Genomic DNA, 24,012 nt, shown 5'->3' with positions numbered 1-24,012 from the left:
GGAGACTCGAAATGTGACCAGTTCATCTGGTTTTGATTTAAGGTGTTTTTATACTAAGCAACATTCCGAAATGGCGAACTCGAATTAAGAATTCCCAAATCGGTATGAATAGATGTCAATACTTCCGCATGCATTCAAATTTGAGTAAACTGATTTCCTGAAGTCACGGAACTCATAAAGAGAAATGGTAACAAGGATAGTTGCGTTTTCTTGGCTTTTCTATGAACTCGCTCTTTTTTAAATGGAGATCCTGATTTAGCGCGCCTGATAGGTGAAGTCGCACCTAAATTTGGACCAAATTGATCAAAATTGGATTTGGTCGTTCTTTAATTGACGCCGCTTCTAACTAAACGATTTTCTTTAATACGATAAAGAAAGTGCCCCGTAAGTTTAAAACATGCACTTCCAGCCGAGTGATCTGTGATCTTAACCGTTAAGCAAGGTGATATTCACGGTACGGATATGAAAAGCGTAAGTTTAGATTGCAAGAGCAGTTAAAGCCGACTGAAAACTGCAGCTGTTCGGGGTGTGAAGCCAGCTGGGGCTGGAGTCTGTATCCCTAATGCTGGGAAGGTTTTTCTCCAAGGCTAGGAACTCAAATTCTCGTTTAATTCTCTTGTTTTCCGTGAGGCGGGCAGACGTCTTAATTATTGAACAAGTCACCGGCCTGACTGATCTCAGTTCAGTTATGCAGGGTCTAGAAACGGATGATTTCGGGGTAAGCTGTCACCCGTGCTGGACTGGAGGAGCGGCAGGAGTGATTCGCTCTTGCTCGCTCGGTGTGATAGCCGCTCGATCCTTTAATGAGTCAGCTGTGACTTCGGCCGCGATTATTTTTTCCTGCTAATTGTTGGGGGGGACGAAACAGGTCGGTTCTGGCCCTGGCATCCGGTCTTAATTGAACCATAAACCTTGACGAGCTGTCTCTGTAGTTGTACTTTATTTTTGGAATAAATCTAGGTCCTTCTGCGTTATAAATTCGACGTAAGTAATTAAACTCTAAAGGGGAATGGGGGGTCCGTGAAAACCTTCAGTAGTTTAATTGAGTGTCTTAGTTTGATGATCGGGTGGAATGAGGAATCCCTGCGCTTGTGTCATGACCGCTTGCTGTGTCGGTTTGCTCATCCGCCCCGCTGGCATGCTGTGACACAGGTTTGCTCAGCCTGTTGCTGTCCAGCGCTCCCCAGACCGGCACAGGTGCTCCAAGCCGCTATTGTTCAAGGGCTTTGTCGCCGAACTGGATCCACCGGTTTCTCGAGATGTTGGGTCATACCTGTCAGGTCAGTAACCCTCGCCACACTTTTGTGTGTGCGTGCGTGAGCGTGAATCTCTCCGAGATTGTTAACCTCCCAGGCAGCTAGATTACGGTTCAACCGAAGACGTACAGGGATTCGTTAGCTTTTAACTGACTCGCCCCTGCTGTTCGTAGAGAAGACATATTCAGAAAGGGTTCGGGACTGTGACTCCTTCCTCTCAGGCGACAATGTGAACTTGAACTTGAACTTTATTGCCATATGTAACCGGTACTGGTACAATGGAATTCTTACTTACAGAAAGTCTCTCGATTGTAAAACAAGTGTAAAAAACAAAACAAAGTGCAAACAGTGCATCAAGACAATGTACAAACAATAGACAATGTGCAAGTAAACATGCAGACAGTTTGAATGTAAACAATACAGACGTGTAAACAATGACTGGAGACGTACAATAAATAAATTACAATGAGGTAGATGGTGATGGTGTAGGTGTGGTCCGAGGGGGATGGCTAAATGTGTTCGCCAGTCTCACTGCTTGTGGATAGAAGCTATTGAAGAATCTAGTGGTAAGTGTCCGTATGCTCTTATATCTCTTGCCTGAGATATAAGAGCAATGTTGGCGTGGGCCGACTGGCACATTGGATGAAAGCAAAGGAGACGTGTGGATTGAAGCCGCGCAGACATTTTGCTGTTGGGGGGATTGGTTATATCAGCTGTAGCGCCTGGGTAGTTCCCTGTGTGTCCGGTGCCGTGCTGGGGTGGGGTCTCCCTGAATCGTAGGCACGTATTTGACTGAGGGCGAAGCGCACGGACAAGCAGCATAAATGCGCCTTCCTGGCAGCTGTCCTGTTGCCATCGCCCCGGCACGATCCGTTCAAACGCCCGTCAATGCCCAAACCAGGCCAATTAAGTTTGAATTGTTTTGGATACCAGACATTCAGAAACATCCCACTGGCTCGGGCGGCACAAACAGCCGCCCCTACAACGTTTGAATCACTTGAGCCGTGTGCCAGCTTTAAAGACCCCCTTCTTGGCGATTTTAATCATTTTACCTAACGCCCAAAAGTTTCAGTTTTCAGGGCTGGTGTAACAGTGCTGTCAACACCATGTTTTTGACGGCAGAAACCATTCTATGTGAAACTAGCGGAAACATCAAGGGGGGATTCCCAGTTAATAGTAGTTATTTCCTAAGCTAGCCCAGTGTTACCGGCCACACAGACACCGAAAACAAGGCGAAATGACTAGAAACTCTCCCAGTTTTAAAATGTGCAGATAAATACAGAGGCGTTCCCTTTTTAAGCTCGGTAGCTCAGGTGGACACACTACGATACAAGTACGTGAACGACAACTACTGTAGTTGTAAATGCCAGCTTGAAGTTACGATACCGATATCGTGACCCGGACAGCGCTAGCATCTCTGCAAAAAAAAAAAACACACGACACAACCCGACTCGCGCAAGCGCCGAATTCCTGGGGAAACCAGTCAGCGGCGGAGCGGCTGGGCCAGTTCACCTGCATGCCGCGGAGTGATGTCACTGCGGGCCGGTTCCTCAGCCTGAGGACCTGGCTGGGGATCATTTCTAGTGCTGAGTACCGACACCACCTCTGCACCCGAGCACCTGCCTGTGTTGTACTGACAAGCTGTAAGTAGCGTGATCTCTCGTGAACTGCTTAGTGTCTAATGTGATCCCTTTATTCATGTGTCTTTTTTTAATGGGCGATTTGAATCTGGTACGAATGCATTTTAAATCAGGTAGAAACCATTTGTTTTGTGCAGCGTTTTTTCTTTCATACTTCAGTCAATGAAACCTTCACCTTTTAGTAGGGCTGCATTCCAGTCACAATGCAAGAAGTCGACTCTCTGGGATTTTTTGGTAACGTGATTTGTGTTCTGCATGCTAGCCAACGGGTTACTGTATTTTATTTTTTTTTTGCTGTGTATCCAAATGGACACGCGTGTCTCAATTTCACTGAGACGGTAGGGAGGACAATCAGGTGTTTTTTAATTTTAATTTTGCTTTGTGTTCTGGTTGTCATGGTGTTTCAGAAGATGAACATAGAAATCTCCAGTAGAAAAGGTTGGTCCCAGCTCGTATGACATGTTTTCTGTTGGGGCAACCAAGTTTCCTTGACTCTTTAGCGCACAAAAAGCAACGTGAATCCTGCTCACCTGTGCAGGTTTCAAAGAGAACGCTACCGTTAAAAAAATAATGAGCCTTGTGAGGACAATCTAAAAATCCAAAAATCGGGTTGAATGAGTAGTCGCGTAAGTTAAAATATTATCTCCTTTATAAAAAATAGTGACCCTTTATCCTAAACATCCTGACTGACAAACTCTGGAGAAAGTTTGCTTTTACTTTAAATCCGTATAACTACAATGACGGATGAGTTACCGTTTTATCAGGATCGGTAAACTACTTAGCGTATTTTTACTAGGTTTCTCATGGTTGTCCCTATGACGCGACACCGGCACCTCGTGCTTCTCAGCCCATCATTTAAAATCAATATTTTAAATACAATGAAGACAGAAACATCGGCGTAATAAAATCTCTCTCGCTACGATTCTAAAATTGGAGTTCCGCATCGATATGGAAGCTTGCATCTGAATGATCATTCCAGAGTTTGACTAGGAGTAAGTGGATTACGATTGCATTTCCAAAAAACTGGAAAATCAAAATTGAGAATCAAAACAGCCGTTGAAACCGCACATGGATACAGCATTCCTAAGGAAGACACCCCTGATTCCAGGTTCAGTGTAGCTTAGTGGGTAAATCAGACGTGATTTCTGATCCGAGATCTGTAAAGGTATTATTCCCTGATACATACCATTTATATATGGTATATTTCTAGTGCTCTCTGATCTAGAGTATCTTGACCGCCCAGTTTGTTTCTGTGGCTCGAAAGCTCTTGTGTTCATCCTCTGCTGGGACACGGTGATTTTGCGATTTGAGATGTTTCGTGTATCCACCTCAAGCAGCATATTCAACACCAGAGTATATTCGTTAATTAGATAGGTTGATTGTTTAACTGTCTGCTTAGGGATATATAGAACATAATGACCAGTGATGACTTTAATGAGGAGTGACACGGTGGCACTGTGGTCAGCATTGCTGCCTCACGGTGTTGAGACCGGTTCCTAGGCTCAGTTCTGGACCTGGAGTGCTGTCTGTGTGGAGTTTGCATGTTCTCGTGGGTTTCCTCATGGTGCTTTGGTTTCCTCCCACAGTCCGAAGACTGACTGGTAGGTGACTTGGCTTCTGGGAAACTGGCCCTGGTGTGACTGTGCGCGTGCCTGCAATTGTCTACCCTGCAATGGGACAGACGTCCTGTCCGGGGTGTACCCTGCCTGCTGCTCCGGGTCCCCCGTGACCCTGAAGTGGATCAAGAGGTCAGACAGGGGGTGGGTGTGTGGGCTTGTATGAAACAATACCAGCAAACTGAACGAGAACAGAGGTGGAAGACAGGTGGTGCGTTTCTGGTATGAAATCCGTCACTCTGTGGAAAAAGAGAGCATTGCAAAGTGAGGGGGTGCCGACCAGTCACGGCTGTCTCACTGGCACGGGGGGGACCTCCCCACAGGAGAACTTCCTTTCTCAAGTCCTGTCATTGTAATTGTGCTGCCATGTGGTCTTAAGGCCTGCGTCAGTGTTTTGCCAAACGCCTACAGTGTCCTCAGCTGGTGTGCCAGGACACACCGATTTGTGCGGTTTTAACCCGAGCTCCTGCCGTTCTTCTGATATCGCATCACTTGGGATCAGTATTTTGTTTAATCAACAAACAATAGAGCTCGATATACAAACTTTTCTGCTCATTATTTCAAATGTAAATACCTTTACGTGCACGCCCGGAGAGGTATTGATATAAGACGTGGAGTGTTGTGCGCTGGTATAGAATAGGGGTGCCATCTGTGCTCCTGGAATGTGATCGTCTGGTTTGTCCTACAAGGGAGTTAACTGGGTCAGTCACTTGCTTGACTATGGGAAAACTAACGTGCTTTCCAGGTTTGTACTCATTCGCATTGACTGTTGCGGCTGTCCGTCTAGCTCCTGGGTCCCGGCTGTGCTTGCAGTCCTTCACTTTGCCCGTTCTCCCCCTGAGTTTGTGTGGGGCCGTCCTGGGAGCTCCGGCTTCCTCCCACCTTCTGAAGACTACCAGGCCAGGTTCAGGGGTGACCTTCCGTTCCCCCCCTGCGTGCGTGCCCCACCTGCAGCCAGGCTTCCAGGAAACGGTCCACCTTGCTGCTTGCAGTAACACACTTCTCTGTGTGCTCAGGGGCGTCCTGATAGGGGTGGCACGGCTAACCCTTCCCTGCTCCTGCCCTGCAGGTCTGGCCTGTGCAGCGTTTCTCAAAAGCGGGACGGACCGCGCCCAGGATCTGCGGGATGGCGGGAGTCTTCTCCTACGAGAGCTCGGAGGTGGACTGGTGTGAGGACAACTACAGGCACTCGGAGACGGTGGCCGAGTTCTACAACACGGTAATGCAGCAGCGTGTGGCTTGAGCTCCGCCTGTGCTTTATCCTACACCTGTCACATCTTTCACAGAGCTTTCCCCTCTCTCCGGTCTCACTGTTTCCCCTCGCTTCTTTACAGCTTATCGTGATAAGCGCCCGGTCATGTGTAAATGACACCCCTGCATGTATTGAACAGGTCCATCCGTAGTACTTATATCTACTGCTCTGTGGCCATGAAGCCAGCATCCACTCTCTCAGACCTACTGGTTAACAAACAATATTTGTAAAACTTCGTCTGTAAGGTGGAGTGCAAATATTTATTTCTGTACATTATACAGGTGAAGTATCAGTCAGTGTAACTGAACAACTCAGTCATCCATTCATGGGCGCATTATGCAAATACAGATACAGCTGCTTTTACTTTCCTGCTGGCACAGAGAGAAGAAGGAGTGTTGCAAACGCACAGCTGTTTAACATTACCGTGACACAGCCTCATCTGAAACTTCTTCAGTATGTTGTAGACTTACTATTGAGAAACATTTTCATGGTATCTGTGGGTCTGTTGATAGCAGATGTCAATAAAGATTACAAACAAGAGAGCCATTCAGCCCATCTAGCCTGTTTGGTAGTAAGTCGCTGAAAATCTCATCCAGCTTTTTCTTCAAAGAAGCCGGCACATGGGTTTTGACTGGGTAACTCGTTCCAGACTCCCACCACCCTTCGTGTAAACAAAGTGCCTCCTGATATCATTTTTAAAAGCTCTTCCCAGTTTCTACGTGATCTATGGTCCGTGCATTGTTGTTGATTCCGAAGCAGCCCGTCAGACTGGACCGTGAGCAGCCAGAAGGAGACGGCTAACCTCTTCAGTAGAGCTGGTTAGAAAGTTGTTGAGGTCTGGGAGTGCAAGTGCGCTCCGAGGCCCTTGCCTTGACACTGGGCCGTTGCCAAGCTTCATCTGTCTCCGATAGTTGACTTGCGTGTGAATGTTTGCATGTGGAGTAACAAAAGAGGGGATCGCCGCACGGGTTGACATTAATATTTGCCTTACGGGTTGCTACAGCAGTCAATGGCTAAGCCAACAAGAGCTGGAGCTGGCTCCGCTGTCAGCCATTGTCTCAAAGTGAACGTTGGAATTGAGCGTACGGGTTGGTCTATGAAAAGCCTTAGAAAAGAGATATGAGGAGCTTGATTTATTAAAAGATGGGAGGGTGGAATAAAACTCGGAACTGTTTGCTTTTATAGAGGCTTCTCTGGGACTCATTGCAGCTGAGCTCTTAAATTAATGCTGAATTGAACCAGCGTGCTTCTCGGTTAGACAATTTATTTTCTGCTTGAAGGGTGGAGTTGAAAATAAACGCCAAAAACCTCAGGGCCTACACAGGCAGGCTGCCGTGCAATGCGAGTGGTGTTTCAAGTGCTTGTGCCACAGTGCAGCACCACTAAACGTGTGTCCATTCCAGTCCAGTCCACTGAGAAGTTTGTTCTAAACAGCACTCTAATTGTGCCATTGACCCTATTGATATAAATGAGTTAGTTTACAGAACAGTCTACAAAGGACATCGGCCTAGACATTTATTATATGCCTGAGGTTTAAGGTCCTAAAATTTAGGAAGGATTAATAATGGAAGAGTGATATAATTATAATAATTGCTTACACTTATATAGCGCTTTACAGGTAATGGGATCCCCTCCACCACCAATGTGCAGCCCCACCTGGATGATGCGACGGCAGCCATAGTGCGCCAGAACGCTCACCACACACCAGCTATCAGTGGGGAGGAGAGCAGAGTAATAAAGCCAATTCAATATCTTGGCTGAATGCTTAAATTTTATTTTGCATGGTGATGGCTACCAATATTGTACTGGGCCTTGTACTACCTAGAGCAACACTAATCCACTGATCGAGGTTACCTATTTTCTGGGAGGTCTGGGGCTCAGTCGTGTTTGGCAAAAGGCCTGGCTGCTGGGCTGGGCGAGGAGTGATCGGTCTTTGTGTTTCTTGGGTTTCCAGGTGAGCAGTTTCATCTTCTTCCTCTTCTCGCCACTCATGCTGTATCTGCTGCACCCCTACGCCAAGGAGAGGAGCCGGGCGGTGCACCTGGTGTGGTTCATGATGATCTTCGTGGGTAAGAGGCGCCGCCGCCCCGGGCCCCGAGATCGGCGCTCGCACCCTTTCAGTGTCCGGATCGTAGCAGGGCAGCTCGGTGGCCAGCGCTGGGGAGAGCTGCTGCCTCATAGCCGCAGGACCCTGGCTTGGATTTCGGGCGTCGGAGTTTGTTCTCCACGTGATCCGGTGGGATTTCTCCAGCTGCTTCTGCTTCCTCCCACCTCCCAAAAATATTGGCAGCTAGGAGTGACTGGCTGTTCTTTTTCTCTCTTGCCCTAACATCCCGTCTTCTGGGATAAGCTCTGCTTTGCCGTGACTAGGTCAAGATTTGGTATGAGCATTACCAAAGGCCCGGGCAAAGAATCAGGTTTCCACTCCTGCCTGGACACTTCACATCAGAATATTAGAGAAGCATAGATGCTTCCTATTGGAGATCAGATGATCCCTTACTTAAGGAAAAAAGCATGAGAAGTGTTCCCAATTGCATCACTGTCTATAGCCCAGGTTACTTACTGTAAGTCCTTGTGTTTTTGACTGAACTTACTAGTGTAAACCAGCAATTATTGATTCTGTATAGTTCAAGCTTTGGATAAAATTGTTCACCGCAAGACAATTTGTTTTATTGTAATTAATTCTGATATGCAGTCATATTACCAGTGGTGTGATATGGGTCCTGTTTGCCGAAGCCCCCTCTCTCAGTGGTCACCTCTGTCCTTCTCCTCCAGGGATCTTCTCCATTTACTTTCACATGACTCTCAGCTATGTGGGCCAGATGCTGGATGAGATCTCCATTCTCTGGGTGCTGGCCGTTGGCTATGCCCTCTGGTTCCCACGGAAACACTTTCCCTCCTTCATCAAGAACAGGTGAGCCTTGGTAACTTGGGGGCAGAAATGAGGTGTTCAACATTAATATTCAGCTTGTCCAACATTGCACTGATGTTTATAGAAATACAGCATGATATTTGGGTTAAAATATTAAACCCCCTAATAGTCCAATGGCAATGGTGTCTGAGAAGAGTTTTAGTCAGGGTGCAGAAATCGAAAGCAAAGTGGTCTCAGTTTGCTTGTGTGTAACGGGAGGAGGCAGTGGTGGAGTTAAAGGTGAAGATTGGTGGAGATATTAGGGGAAACTTGAGCACTGGATACCAGTGTTGGAGGCCTGAGCTGGGGAGGATGTTCTTGCTATCAGGGTATTGTGATACCTGTGGCATTGTGCTTCTCTTTGACCACCTTATCCTCTGGTGTTACCTCTTTAAGCATGCAGGAGGCTATTTAAAAATACAGTAGAGAGAGGGGGACAAAGTTAAAAAAGGGATATTACTTACATATTGAAGAAACCAAACCCACACAGATCACCAACACATTGGAAACATTCAGTTGTGAAGAATACCTATCGTTGGTGTCTTTAGGGTGCAGGACTCGTTGTCATTGCGTACTTTTGAGCAATTAGTTTGTTCAAGGGCACATAATTCAAAACCATTAAATCGGAGGGATCCCAAGTACTGCTCTATATCTCGCGCATTACAGATACTGACTCTCTGAAGGACAGTGGAACCAATCACAAGACAGAGCCCCACTATCAATGATTGTACTGAATTAAACTTTGAAACAAAACAATAAAACAGTCAAAATGACAAATGTTCTTTACTGGAGCTTAATAATCCCAATACATAAGCTGCTGACATTGGTAAGATGCTACCTTTATAAAGGTTTTCAGTAGTAGTAGTTTTAGTTATAATAATAATTCCTTACACTTATATGGCAATTCTATATATTTACTTATACTACATATACAGTTACACGTATGTAGTTTGTAGTTGTACAAAGAGCAGTAAAGCACTAAAATCGTGGTCTGAGAAATAGACCTTCTGATAAATAAATGTCAGTGTGTGTAGGTTTGGAGGATCTCGTCCAGTCAATAATGAAGAATCGCGGGGAATTTGCTTCTCCCAGAAGACTGGCAGTGTCTTCAGTATTCCAGGCACCTGCAAGCCCTTGTCTGGAGAAACGTCTCCTGCTTTTAGTCTTCTAAATGCACACTCTTAGGGTGCCCTCAGTCTTTATTCCACTCTTGGCTCTAATTGACCCTTTCGGTTGAACCTCTGAGGATTACCAATGCTTGCATCAAAGGCACTTGAAGTCTCCTCTGTTCACAACGTAGCGATTCCATTACTTTGGCCTGTGTGTGTAAGACGCTCCTTTATGTTGCCCTTTCGGGATCTGATTCCAGAGCAGCGATATCGTGATGTAGGGACCAAACCTTTTTCACGCAGACAACATGCATCTCTAACAATAGAATAAAAATGACCTGGCATACTGTGTCTCCATTTCTGTCCTGCGCTGTGGCTGCAGGGTGGAGTTTTCCGTTTTGGTGTTCCTGACGACGGTCTTTAGCACCCTGTCCTCCTTCGCCAAACCCACTGTTAATGCCTACGCCCTCAACTGCATCGCCCTGCACATCCTCTACTGCCTGGGGCTGGAGCTCCGCAGGTAGGACTGGGGCTGCTGGCTGATGAAGGGGTCTCCTTGCGGGGTGGGGTCTTGGATCTAGTGATGTCCTAGACATGACGACACAAACATTCCCATTGAAGACAGGCTGCAGTGATCTAGACTAGCTGTGATTCTTTTAATCCTAATCATTTCAAGAGATGGAGGTAATCCTTTATCATCCTTACTTCTGTTGTAATTTTGCATGATACAACAAACATTATATGCAGTGCAAAGCATAAGTATGTAAGGGGCAATGAAGTGAAATTTATAGTTTTTGCTGTGTAGTAATGAAAGTTGTATTTCAAAAGATCAAAAGATTGATATGATATAAAAGTATTGAATTTCCAATTTTGTTTCTGAGTACTATTTTGCATACATATTTACCTATCAATATAATTTGTTGTGTTCAATCCCTCCAAGGTGAAGAGTATACAAGGAAATAATCTCAAATTAAATCAAATGGTCTCAAGAATATTATTCTTTCTATATATTACACTTTTATTCAAAGTGACTTACAGATACAAACTGTGTAAGGTGTCCTGCACTGCGGCAGGATGTCACAAAAGTGATCTGAACCCACAACCTCCTGGTCAGGAGTCCAGAACCCAAACCACTATTCCACACTACTGCCCAGAATTAAGAACACAGACATTTGAATGCAAGCAGACAGCAGTCTACTCTGTCTCTCTGACTTAGTGACAGGTGCGTACATGCAGACTGTGAGCAGAGCGCTGTTTTGTCTTTGCCTCCCTCAGTTGCACCAATCCCAGGATTCACAGGCTGGCACGGGTCTCTGTCTTCTGGTGGGCCCTGGCCATCGCCTGCTGGCTGAGTGACCGCTTCCTGTGTAACTTCTGGAAGAGGATCAACTTCTGTTACCTGCACAGCATCTGGTGAGAGAGCGAGATCGCTGCTGAGCTGTTTGAACACGCACCCCTGGAAAACAGCCCCTCTCGGTCACATGGGCGAGAGCAGTAGCTCTTTCAGCTTGAACTGTAGTTTCTAGGCAGTTCGCTGTGTCCGCACAAAGGCGGAAGCTGTACAGCTGGGTGGTTGAAGAAATGTCAATTTCCTTGAATGGGTGCAAACCAGAAGATCACAATAGATGATTTCAACATTTGAAATCCCCCAACCCATCAATGTACCTGTAGTAATCTTTGCCTATTTGGATATACCCACCCACATATTTTCTAACCCACCTATCCAGTACAGGGTCACAGGGTGAGCGAGAGCAAGCAGCCGAGTAAGCGAGCAGCCAACAGACAACCGTTCTGTGCTTAAGCATGTGTGGGGGTTCATTTCCCTCTTTCGCTCCCTGTCCCCTGTCCACAGGCACGTACTCATCGTCGTTGCCACGGCGCACGGCAGCACTCTCATCGCCTACTTCGACGCCCTGCACGAGATCCCCCACGCCCTGCCCGAGATCCAGTACTGGCCCAAGGACCACTGGTCCCTGGGGGTGCCCTTCATTGCCATAAGGGGCTCCTCGAAAACGCAGAAGGAGTGCTGAGGGCGACTGCTCTGTGGGACAGACGGGGAGCGAGCGAGGTGTGCGTGAACCTGTGTTAGGGTGAAATGGACATGTTCATGGGTGGGGGTGTGTGTGGTTGGCTGGTGGTGGGGGGAGGGGTTTAAGTGGTTACACTGTAGATACTGTATCACCAGTACAAGGGGCACAAGTCCATGCCTTCCCAACTGTAAGTTAACTTCGAGAAACCGGACAGGAAGCTGAATCAAGGAGGATATTTCACAAAGCAACTTCAGCTCCAGCTGCCTGACTGTGACAGGACCTATAACACTTGCCTGTTGCGCTCGTTTCTCACTCAGGAGAACTATTTCATGAAGAGAGTGCTTTATGTTTGGCTGCTCTTGAGGCTGGACCACTAAAGACCTGATCTCTGAGGAGACTCCTGCTGTGCAGTTTCACATGGTCATTCCTGCCCTTATTGTGCATCTGTGTGAGGATAAATGTGGCTGTGTTGCTGCTGTGTTTTTTGTGTCCGGTCTAGGTGTGCTGGTGCACTTGTGAGCCGTTGCCATGGCTGGTTCGTAGGCACCAAAGGGAACTTGGTAACTGTGATCCTCTAGACTTCCTGCTCATTGAAGCTGAGAAGCTGAGATATAAGGAAACAATTGCTGATTGCAAATCGGAAAGGTATAAGATGGCAAAAATACAAAATTGTTTAAAAAAAGATAGCTGGCAGCCTGCATTGACCACATTTCTTGAATGTCCATACAATTTTTAGATCAAGGAAGTATTTCAATGTTGTAGGTTATAAGCCATGAGTGAATTCTGACTGTCATAGAATGAAGACTCATTGTTTCTTGCAACAAGAATCTCTTATTGGCAGGTTTCACCTGATTCTGGGAATGATAAGTAAAGGGTCAATAGCCCAGTCTTGTTCTGAACTCAAACATATTAACTTTCATCACAGCTGATTGAACAGATCTCTATAGTATTGATTGGAAAATTTGCTCCGTTCCAGTTGGAAAACGTAGAATACCTCTTTACCCTCTGATTCATTTTCTTTACATTTGCCCAGAAAACGGTTTATGATTGTTTTTTGTTTCTGTTGGTTTTTGCTCTGTATAGATGCATTAGATTTGAGCTTTAACAAAGCGTTCAGTGCCTCTGTTTGTTAAAGTGGGTTTACCTCCTTGTGTTTAACAAGACGTTATGAAATGAGTTACATGTTTTTTATGGCAGGATGTCTGTTACTTAGCTAAAGCAACTGCACTGGGCCAAAGCTGAGCCATCATTGTCAGTTAGTAGACATCAGTGACAACCACTGATTTTATATATATATAATCGAAATGGCATATTATGTACAATTAACAAACATATTTGTTTCAGATCTATTTTCACCATGCGTGGAGTCTGGAATAGTAATTAAAGGTGGAATGAGCATGCTTGCAAGTCTACACAAACACAGGAATACAAATGTTAGTATAAGGGTCCTTGCATGCATACGGGTTGCACCTGCTCAAAAATAACTGACAGATCAATCCGTTACCCCTTTCTTGTTAGTGGGAATGGGTTGATAGCTAATTTTACTTTAACCCAATTTCGATCACTCAAAGTATCCATTTACCTTGGTGCCTTGGAAATATTAAAAGACTAATTAAGTTCACCTTTATCCAGGATCGACGGAACTAATGCTCAGTGTTCGTGTGCACTGGTGTCCTGGCTTGGACAATTGCCTCTTACATTGGTGCATGAACTGTTTACATACTGCTGCAAACAAACTACTGTATTGCCGAATCTGCAGACACTTGATCACATGAAGAGTGTTTTGTTGCTGAAATACACTGTTGACCCATATGAAAAACAAATTGCACTACTTTACTCCTACTTTTGAATGTAGGGATAGACCTCAACCTCATGTGACTTACTCAGAAAATAATTTTTAATAAATGTTTTTTTGTTATCCGTTTCCTCTGAAGCTACATGGATTATATCTGGGATGAAACCGACGAAAAGCCCCCCTTTTTAAGCCTTTTGTCATTTGTCATTTTAATCCATGCCAAGCGTGGAAATGGCTCTGTTGGGGATCTCTGTTGGGTGGAGAGATTTGTTTGGCCTCTAATCTGACGTAACGAAGTCCAGTGACTTTCTTTTTTCCCCAATTCCATGCAGTCGGCTGACATTAGAAAACTCATAAGAGAATGTGAAAATAATATTGCAATGGATGCTAATATATGTGTGCAGTATTACAATGGATAAAGGACAGTAATGGAAGAAGGGCCTACGGATTGTAATGAGATTTCTAGACTACGAAAGGAGAATTGTTAATGTATAGAATGTGGAAGAAAATAAGATGCTGTTCAGAAAAAATGTGTAAAATGTAAATTAAGCAATGTAGCCTATGATTTTAAAGAACTCCTTTATAATATTCTAGATGATTTAACATGTTAGAAAACAAAAGAGATTTGGTCTCTGAGTCTAATCAATTTCTAAGGGCTTAAGTAGAAGTTACACAAAAGTGCAATGATGATAAGGGCACTTTTTTTACACAAAGGATGGTGGGAGGTGGGAACAAACAACCCACCCAAGTTGCCAAAGCTGAACAGCCTCCTCTTTTTTGTAATAATTCTTATGTTCTTACGTTCCCAAGCCTTGGTATTTAAAATGTAGGTGTGTTTGCATTCCTTTCCACAGTGCTTAGCATTAGAAACTACCCTCTTAACTTTCATACGGGTGAAAGGCATGGCATCTGTTTTCAAACATGAGAAAATAATTTACAAAGCTAATTTTAAAATGTTTAAAAATTGAAGTTTTATTTTAGATCCTGAGCAATTTAAAATGACTTGCAGTATTATACTGGTACAAAGATAATCAAAGACTGGAGCACTGATCAGTTGCATCACTCTGTTCAAGAATCTTGCCGATATGGTTTTGGGACACAGAGTAAGTCAAACTTTCAATCCCATTCAACAGTTTTAAATTATAAGACCAGTGATTGATGAGAGATTTCTGCAGGCTAAAGAAAAGCCATTGTAAACTAACACGTCAGTCTGTGCGACACAGGCTGGGTCTAAATTCTGATTGGCTGCTGCACAGGGTTTTCATTTTCCCTGGGTGGTTTCACACATCACATGAGTGAAGTTTCAGCTAGTGATGCTGCCGGTCTCAGTGAATGAATGAAGACTTGTAATTCAGTCTCAAACCAGTCCATCTCGGCCTCAAACCGGCTGATCAACAGGTGTGACAAGCAGGTGTGTGTGAAGCAAAATCCCCTTAACTAGGCGCTAACAGACAGCGTGATTGACTGGTAGGCGGACCAACAGAGAAACCACATACCTGAACACTAACAGGGTAGGTTAGGGTAAATACTGGTCTATGTAATCAACAAATTTTCTATCATTTCTACTGCTTGAGAAATACTGTACTGAGAAGGAGTATAGTTTACATTGGTATTTTTGAAATTCCCTCTTTTGCAGTTTACATCCTGACCAATAGGGAATACTAAATGATTGATTGTTGTGATTAGACCCACACCGCTGTTTTAACAGAAATCTCTAGTGCCATCTAGCGTCCCCTCAGGTACTGCATCCTCAAGTAACAAGTAGGTGCTGGATGAAAAGTTGTCCTGGAAAGTTTAAATCCTTCCGTCAGAGGCTAATCTTGAATAATTAAGGTGAAAACCCGTTCAGTCAAGAAACTGGATGCTCAGCTGGAATACAAATCAGTATTCAATACTCATGAGTACTACACACCTGTGCTCTCCTGCCTCATTTCAGCTGGTAACCTCACCTACCAGGGCCAGTACACAAATCACAGCTGAAAACATGTGGCACAATTTTCAGCTCAGTATGGCTGGATTCGGGAACAAGCTGCCCAGCCCTGCTGACGAAGCCAGTGCCCTGGTTTCTTTCAAGGTTCTCCAATCAAGACAGGAGGCACTTTTTTTACACAATAGGTGGTGGGAGTATGGAACAAGTTATCCAGCCATGCTGTCGAAGCTGGTACCCTGGCCACTTTCAAGAGACAGCAGGATGAGTTCCTCAGGTCAGTGAGCTCCTAGTCACTGAGCTGGAGGTGCAAAATTGCCGTCTCTCGTTTGAGACCTCTGTAACCCCTCCTGAGCCCTGTGCTCTACCTTGCCCTTAGACTGATCATCAGGTTTGTGTTTGACAAGCATCCAAATCAGCACGATACGTTTCACAATTTAAAAGCTGTTCATTTTTCAGTTGTGCACACTGGCAGGCAGCCCTTTTGTTATTTTAATCCCTTATTTAACCAGATCAATCAGTCGAAAAGACCGTTCTGAATGCAAATCTGAAGTACCTTTCTCAAGGTGTAACAGCAGTGACCCATCTGGGACTCGAACCCAAGACCATCCAGTCCAGAGTCCAGAATCCAGTTTTGTTCCTCACTGTGAGGCTGTCAACTCTCAGAAAGGATTAACAGTAAATCCATCCATGTTCTAACAGGCTTCATCTAGTGCAAAGGGGGAGCTGGAGCCTATCTCAGCAAGCAACAGCTGCAAGGCAGGCTACACCCTGGACAAGACACCAGTCCATCACAGGGCACACGCACACACAGACACTCACACCAGCGCCAATTTTCCCACAAGTCAGTAAACCCACCAGCATGTCTTTGGACTGTGGGAGGAAACCCATATGAACACGGGGAGAACATGCAAACTCCACACAGACAGCACACCCAGGAAATGAACCCAGGGCCCAGCTCTGTGAGGCAGCAGTGCCACCCACTGTGCTACCATGCCTCCAAACAGGTTTTAGTTTTATTTGTGCTTCTGCAAAGTGTGCATCAGCATTGATCCTGAATCCCCCAGCATAGAAATCCACTTTCTTTCCCCTGACGGTTTTGCCCGAGAGCATAAAATACAAAAACATCTAAAAAGAAAAAAAAATACTATTATGAACAAGCAATACTCCAAAATAACACATAACACTTCTTTATTTTTTAAAGAGGTGGTTGAATATAAACAAGCCAATTGATTTAAGAAACAGATACTATTCACACATCCATGTTCCATAAACACAGTATATGGACGTGCATGCATTTTTAATGAGATGAAACTGCTGTGTGCTCATGAATCCCTCAAGTTAAGCTACTTTATGCACTGCTGTCACCAGGTGACCATGCCGACTCTTTCTCAAGATGCAGCGGCCGTGTCCCAGTGCTGAAGGCTCTGACAGGGGGGTGGCTTGTTGCTGTCCCTCTTATTCACAACAACGCAGGAGTTGCAAGGTTCTTATTATAACAGTAGACTGGAAACATGACAGCAGCTTTGTGAGAATACAAAGGCTTACGCAGCTTGTGAGAACCAAGGCACGCTGGCACCCCATCAAAACACTGCCCCTCTAATCAAACATCAAAAGACATCCGCCGCACCTCACAAATCCCTTATCAAAACTCGATACGTCCCCCGTCTCCTGTCCTATTGTGCACAGACTGATCTCTGAAAGGCTGCAATTGTGTGTCTCTGTTTATAATAACACACTGGAGGCAGTAAGAGGATTGCGTATTTAGCACTGAAATAATCTTCACATTGTGCTCTTCTGAAAGCAGTCCTTGTGGGACTCAGTTCAGTTAAAGTTGGCGTGAGGACTTTTTGCTGTTTTTAAAATTCTGATTCCTGTATTTGTTTTGGTCCCCAATTCAGCCTCCTTCCAGCAGTAGCCCCACGGAGAAACCTGTACAGGTCATGCCCAGGTGCTCTGCTCTACTCTTATCTGTGGATAGCATGATGCCATTGACACCTGGGGGAGAGCTAAGCTTGGCTGACCCTGCCTAGTTCTGTCATATTACCGAGAGCAAAGCTTTATGTCAATAACCTGATTCAAGACAGTTTCTTACTCTTTTTGCAAGCTAGTGTTAATTCAACAGTCATTAGCCTTTGACACAATTCAGACAGAGAGTTTCATTTTTAACAGCTCTCATGAGCTGGGCTCGGCGATCACAGATCCAAACTACTTGCCGACTCAAAATTCTGTAAATTTACCCCCGGATTGATGATGCAAATCGGACAGAGGTCGCAATACTGTGTTCATACGCGCTCCAGCCGTGGTTAAGGGAAGCAGATGCTCTCCATCTGGGGAGACCCGGACGGGATTCCTGTTTAGATGACCTCTGGACGTGAGTTTGATGATCTGAGCTTTACCCTCTCAAATCTCAAAACCCCTGTTTGCTCTGAAATAAATTAAAGGTATTCCAACCCAGCCCTTGTGCAAAGAAATCTTTTTTCATTCATTTTAGCCCAAGCTAATCTATTTGTTAATAATCTGTTTGACCTAACTATGTTGTTAAAGAAAGGATTTAAATGTCTTTTGAGCAGTGCATCAGACATCTATAAAAACTGGCTAGATTGCAGTTTCCTACGGACTTGGTTTCGTCAGCTGCGGGACTGGCGATGGCAGCTCCGTGGCTAAGAAGGACCCAGGACTAAAAAATATGAAGGTTAGACTAAAGAAAAAAGATGACGTTTGTGCTTATTTGGATTTTTTTCAAACTGCCGCTTATTCCGCTATTCATTAACATCGCAGTGTGGAACTGCAAAACCCACACCACATGTTCCGAAATAATGTGTACGTAAACTGTATAGGCAAACACGTGTGAAGAAACATTGAACAGTATGGGGTTTGAGGGTTCAGTACGTCACCATTTTTATACTTTATTAGCTAAATCAAACTGTTTTTTTTTTTAAAGAAGCGACGGAATTACTTACACGGAGGACAAATTCCCTTCCTGTTTGCTTTCCGAGAGAACACTCCGTCGCATCCTCAGTAACCATGGCAACTTCAGGCCCACCTCTGCCGGTTCGTGATTGGTGGGAAGGATGTGGTTTTGTCGAACGGTCATTGGTTGACACGGCTGTCGGTGTTCCAAGGGAAATCCAGCCCCTCCCGCTCTTCGATTGGCCCCCTTTGACACCAAAGCCCCGCCCTCCTCCGCATGCCATTGGCTGTGAGACCCTTCTGTCTTGGACCGCTGCCCAGCGCCTGGGAGGAGAGGGGGGCCTGTCTGGCTTCCGGTTTTCGGGGGTGAAATTGACACACAATGAGGAGCCGCGATCTGCCTCACTAAAGCTCTTGTAAATAAATAGAACAATCGCCGAGGCCGGAGACCATGGAAAATCAGGTAATACGAGTTTCCTGTCGCTCGGTTTGTCCTGAGCCTGCAGTTAACGACGAGAGGGTGTCGCGATCGGAGGAAAACCAAAACGGGCACAGAGTCACCCGCACAATAAGGGTCTGTTTTGCGCTCTGACGGTCAGGCCTCGGAAAGTCGGATCTGCGACAACCAGTGAGCGCCGTGCCATTGATCCGGGGTCGATCACTGCGCGGAAGCCGGTGGGTGATCCCGGGCTCAGCCGATCTCCGACGGGGGCCCCGGGTCTGAGAAACCGAAGCGGGATTTTCTCTTTCACCTCTCGGGCCCCTTCTTGTGCGCTCGGCGAGTTGGGAATCCGGAGAGGAGAGAGGGAGTGAGGAGAGAGAGGAGAGGAGGAGGAGGAGGGGGGTCGCTCCGGCGCTATATTGCGACGGGATACCGACTGCAATAGCATTGATTGCGGAGTGTTGTAGCTGCTCCACACGGTCTGCAGGATCTCCTCGTCCTTCTTTTTGTGGTGTGCGTGTGTGGTGTGTGTGTGTGTGTGGGGGGGGGGTGGATAGTCTCGTGGTTCGCGAGCGAAACGGGGTTTTTCTCAAGTCTGCAAAGTTTGACTGCACCCCCTTCCCCCGCCGTGCTCCAGGCCGAACGGAGCCCAAACCAGGAATTTGGCTCCTTTGGCTTCATTCCTGGGAGGTATTCGCTCAGGGCGCAGCGCCTTGTTCTCTTCATGACAAGTCACTCCCGCCCCCCCCCCCCACAAAAAAAAAACCAACCTCAACCTCAGATTAATTTTGCAACACTTGAGCTTCACATCGCGGCTGGAGACAAAATCCTAAATAGGAACAATAAAGGAAAAAAAAGCAAACCAGCGGCAGCGACGCGGGTCGGGAAAGCGCCCGGTCTTGCTCCCCGGTCCCCGCCGCCACTCCGGGTCACATCATGACAGCTGAGGGTTACGCGCTGGCCTGGTGTCGAGTCACTGTTTGGTGCCCGTCCCGAGGAAGGAGAGATGCACGTACCCGGGGAGCTCTTGTCTGGAGTGTCTCACCGAGGTACAGACGTGTGTGTGTGTGTCTGTGTGTTTGGCTGCCCGGCTTCCGAAACCGGACCTCCACCGGGACCCCCCCGGGTCCTGCTCCGCCGGTGCGGGACGCGTAGCAGAGAACCGGGAGAAAGAGAGAGAGAGGGGAAACTTCTCCTCTCGGGTTTGGGACCAAACGTCTCCTGACGCGAGAGTGTGAATTCAGACATCGAGGTGACAAAACGGAGGTGGTGGTGGGGCAACGCGTCTGGTTATTTCTTTCCTCTCTTTTGACGCCGAGGTCCAAAGTTCTGTTGTGGAAAAGCGCCCGAGCGCCACCCCGCCAGCTCCCGGGGAGAAGATTTGATAGGAGCACCAGCCCGGGACTTTGCTTTGGGATCTGTTCCGGGAGCTCACTTGGTGGTGTCGCCGGGGGAAGGCCGCGCATCCTCGGTGCGCTCCGGCCAGAGGTCAGGGGGGTCCTGCCGCCTCTCTCGGTCCGGCCAGTCGCCAGCCGGCCGTGGCGCAGTTAATAACTACCCGCGGGGAAGCCTCTCACCGCTGCCCTCTTTATTTTGCGACCAGGGCAGGAGAAAACAAAGTGTCATAACTTTGCAAACGTTGGGATTGTTTTAAGCGACTTTCTGGTCTAGTCGGGGCCCTTTGCACAAATCACTCTTAACTCTTTCAGACATCTTCTGCGCACACGTCGTGCACAAAAACGTTCTTTTCGGTGGTTTTGATATGTTGCCAAAAATAGCTGATGCGCGGTATTCCTCTGGTTGTCTGTCTGCGTTCATTCGCCCAGAAATGGGACTGAAAATAACTACTTAGACTTGATTCAGTTCTTTTTTTTATCCCAGGTTATTGGTTCCCTGGGATGGAATAAAAGCTGAGCGTTTCTTTATTTGAGGAATAGCCTTTGAAAGGTTGATATTTCTTCTCCCTTTCACTTAGAAACACTGAGGACGCGCAACTTTTTACGGTCCAGTTATGATTAAGATGATCTTTCTCTCTTTGTTTTTGAAACCGCTGTATCATTATGCAGTGAAGGCTTTGCGGATTCGTTAGGTTTTCAAAGCACACGTCTGGCAGAAGATGGAGTTGGTGTCTGTAGCTCGGAGGAATGCGGTCGATTAGAATGGACCCATTCGCTTCCACTGCCTTTAGCAGAGCCAGACGGCTAGGATGGATTATGCTGGCTACACTGCAGGGCAGTTTTCTTCAGGGGGTTGCAAACTTGCTTGAAACTCAAAAGGTTTGGGGAGACTGAACTCGATTTGACCCCCAGTGTGATAGGGTCATTTGGAGGGAGATGGTCTTTAATGAAGGGATTTATGCTTTTCTCATGCTTTAGCTTTCTCCCTGCCCTTTCCTTTAACCTCCCGGGTAGTTTTGAGTGCTCTCTCTCTCTCGGTGTGGCGCTTTCTAGCAGTGCCACCTGTTATGACCTTAATCTTCCCTTTGAGTCCCTTTGAAGCCTGTGCTCTGCTGGGAGGCGGCTCTGCCTGCAGTCTTGCAGTCCTCCAGTTGGCCAGACTGTGGTCAGACCCACATCCAGTAAATCACGTGAGGGAACTGAAGGGTCGACAGTCATGAGCCGAGGTCTGTCGCCGAGCTTTTTTGGAAAAAAACGGATGTGCCGAAGGATCTAGTAGACATATGATCACCTCTTTGATCGATCTGTTTTGAAGCCTGAAAATGGCGATGATGAAAGAAGAAGAAACCGTGCCCTGTTTTGGGTCTTTTTTTTGAGCTTTGATTCAGTGAGTAAGTCTCGCTTGAACTATGCACCGCCAAACGTGCGTCCGTCCCCGTTTCCCCCCTGCCCCGTGAATTCGGCCAGTGTCTTTTTGCTTAAGCCTTCAGCAGTGGGTTTCGAACCAGGAGAGGCTGGTTGGTGCTTGGCTCCATGGAGGTGTTGCCAACACCGCAGTCTAACAGGAGCTGGAGAAAGCTGTGACTGCTGTGCGATCCTCTGCTTGCATGGGCATTTCATAAGATTCCTCCTGCCATGTGCGCAGATCTGGGGGCCAGTTGTCTTGCAGCTGGGTTTGAAATGGTTTCATCTTTTTAATCATTCCCTCCCCATCTCTGAATCATTCCACTGCTTTCCAGCCTGATCCCCAACTCTGTCCCTTGCCTGACATCCAGTTTCCTTTTAAACCCAAATGTCCCATTTCCTCCGCTGCTCGGTCCCAGGGTTGGCACCCGCTGGACTAACCCCAGCTCCTGTCGGGCCCGGCTGGCCCATCAGGTCCTCTGCGGGCTGGGGTGCAGGGGCGCGCTCGCTGTCTGTCCCTGCTCATCGGGGTGAAGAAGCCCAGTAGTCACGGGTCCCCCACCTGCCGCCCCGGTGACCCAGCCGAGCTCCGCGGCTCACGGTCTCCCCAGCCTTGGCCTGGAGGTTGGGGTCGGGGAGGTTGCCGTGGAGAATCGGAATCGCTTGCAGATGCGTTTGTGAGAACAAGAGAGGTTAAGAGCGAGAGGGGGCCGTTTGGTAGTCGGTAGTTAATTAATCCCAGGATCTCATCCAGCCACTTCTTGAAAAGCGACCAGGGTATCGGCTTCAACATCATGGCTGGGTATCTTGTTCCACACTCCCACAACTCTTGTGGGGGGTCCCGTGCAGCCCTGAAACTAGATGACCGTCCGAGAGCTGCTGTGTTAGGCACGGCGATAGCTGCTGGAAATAGTGACCAGAGTTATTGTTCTCACGACAGATGACGGCGATCTTTGTCACGGGGTGGTGCAAGGAAAAGCTGCACCTTTCATTCACGTGATAGGTCCGGTGGCGTCCTCTTTGAGGTCCTGATGCAAGAACAGTACATTGGTCTGATAAGTATGTTCCCCAGGGTGCTGGAGAAGTGAGCAAGTGGATCTCCAAGTTCAGGGAGGGTCTCCTGTTGCATAATATGGCAGAACTCCCATTCTGGACACAAAAAGGGAGCAGGGATTGAGAATTAAAGTGGGGGGGGGGAAGGGAAATGCTGACTGGTGTTTTCCCTCTCTCCTGGGGAGGGGGTGAGAGTAATGTAAAAGTTTAACAGAACACCCCCCCCCCCCCCCCCGATATCCTCCAACGGTGACGTCAACTGACCGATGAGGAGAGAGGACACACGCGTGCCGTGCCAGCCTGCTGTCGATACTCCTTGGTCAGCAAGGTTTTCTGTTTCATCGACATCTTGGGCACCTGTTCTAAGCAGGTATAACCACCTATTACAACCGCTAAAACTCCAGACGTAACAAAGCTGCGGACCCTCGCCCGACAGCACGGGGTTGAAGTTTCTGCCGGGTCTGTGTCCGCTCTTTCAGGTGTGCTGATCGCGCTGTCGCTCGTGCCATTATATCATCTACTCAAGACGTCGCATTTACCACGGTTAAACAGTTAAAATATTTCTTTTTGTGTATTGAGATGTTTGTTCGTTTTTAGCCGTGAAATTGTTGAAGTCTTGGCTGCTGTTGCGTCTGGAGGAAATGTTGCTTTCTAATTCGTATTCAACATGAGATTTTTTTAATGTTAGCGTCCTAAAAGCACAGTCAAAACTGACAGCCATGAGTAGTGTCTGCTGGGGGGTGTGGGGCTACCATGTGTTGCTAGAGGGGGGCGCAGGACCCCTAACAGGGAACCCCTGCTGTAGTGGGTGAGATCTTTCCGAGCTTTGTGTTCCTGCGCTGTCCTTTCCTAGGATTCCTGCTTCCGAGGAGATCCCACTTTGTCCCGCTAAACAGCGCGATGGCACCTCTCCAGTCGCTGTTGCGTTGTATCTTTCGGAAATAAAAGCCCCCCTGCTAATTACCGAGCCCCTCCAGGGGAGACGATGGCATGGCTTTGCTGCAGCTGGCCCTGTGTTGTGGTTTGTCAGTTAAAGCTTCTGTACTGTGCCGGCTCGCCCCTGGGACCCTGTCTAACCCCCCACTCTGCTCAGCCGGGCTGTGTCGGCACACTTGCACTGTGGAAAAATTCAGAAATCGTTATTTTTTGTTTTGTGTTGTTGGCACCGTTTGCCCAGCGCCGCAGTGGAGTAGCTGTAGCTGTCGTGACCTGATCAGGCATGGCTTTCGCCTCATGTCTCCATGCCTGGGGCACATGGCAGGGGGGG

General features: G+C 47.1%; 2 protein-coding genes and 1 long non-coding RNA gene across 5 annotated transcripts in view; 2 read left to right on the top strand and 1 right to left on the bottom strand.

Annotated features, from left to right (window-relative positions):
• Window positions 1-94: 94 nt before the first annotated feature.
• Window positions 95-13,732, top strand: acer1 (alkaline ceramidase 1). 3 transcript variants are annotated; one of them, XM_069186161.1, is made up of 8 exons: window positions 2,706-2,899; window positions 4,483-4,656; window positions 5,582-5,731; window positions 7,719-7,833; window positions 8,540-8,678; window positions 10,167-10,304; window positions 11,060-11,197; window positions 11,637-13,732. In XM_069186161.1, exons 3-8 carry the CDS (start codon window positions 5,639-5,641, stop codon window positions 11,812-11,814), a joined length of 801 nt encoding a protein of 266 aa, XP_069042262.1. In that variant the 5' UTR covers window positions 2,706-2,899; window positions 4,483-4,656; window positions 5,582-5,638; the 3' UTR covers window positions 11,815-13,732. The 3 variants fall into 3 exon arrangements, with proteins under 3 accessions (XP_069042261.1, XP_069042262.1, XP_006639977.1); XM_069186160.1 differs by lacking the exons at window positions 2,706-2,899; window positions 4,483-4,656 and adding an exon at window positions 95-1,280; XM_006639914.3 differs by lacking the exon at window positions 4,483-4,656 and having other exon boundaries at window positions 2,707-2,899.
• On the bottom strand, window positions 8,606-18,743 carry LOC107079675 (uncharacterized). The gene is made up of 5 exons (XR_001480609.2): window positions 18,500-18,743; window positions 11,015-11,194; window positions 10,123-10,372; window positions 9,017-9,082; window positions 8,606-8,692 (listed from the first exon to the last, which is right to left on the bottom strand). It is a non-coding gene; the product is annotated as an uncharacterized lncRNA (long non-coding RNA).
• A 56-nt stretch (window positions 18,744-18,799) lies between these two features.
• The window catches only part of mllt1a (MLLT1 super elongation complex subunit a), a 32,982-nt gene continuing 27,769 nt past the window's right edge, over window positions 18,800-24,012 (top strand). Inside the window, exon 1 of the mRNA XM_006639782.3 lies at window positions 18,800-18,912. Within this exon, the coding sequence (XP_006639845.1) occupies window positions 18,901-18,912 (12 nt within the window). The 5' untranslated portion in view covers window positions 18,800-18,900. The remainder of the gene's footprint in view (window positions 18,913-24,012) is intronic.

This window comes from Lepisosteus oculatus, chromosome 29 (assembly GCF_040954835.1).
Source record: "Lepisosteus oculatus isolate fLepOcu1 chromosome 29, fLepOcu1.hap2, whole genome shotgun sequence".
In the NCBI taxonomy this organism is placed as follows: Eukaryota; Metazoa; Chordata; class Actinopteri; order Semionotiformes; family Lepisosteidae; genus Lepisosteus; species Lepisosteus oculatus.
This window is presented reverse-complemented; position numbering and strand designations above follow the sequence as displayed.

Coding starts and splice junctions, on each gene's coding strand:
- acer1 (XM_069186160.1), top strand. CDS start 1,260: ATGTTGGGTCATACCTGTCAG. Junction 5,732..7,718: donor TGGCCGAGTTCTACAACACG/GTAATGCAGCAG, acceptor TTGGGTTTCCAG/GTGAGCAGTTTCATCTTCTT. Junction 8,679..10,166: donor CCCTCCTTCATCAAGAACAG/GTGAGCCTTGGT, acceptor CTGTGGCTGCAG/GGTGGAGTTTTCCGTTTTGG.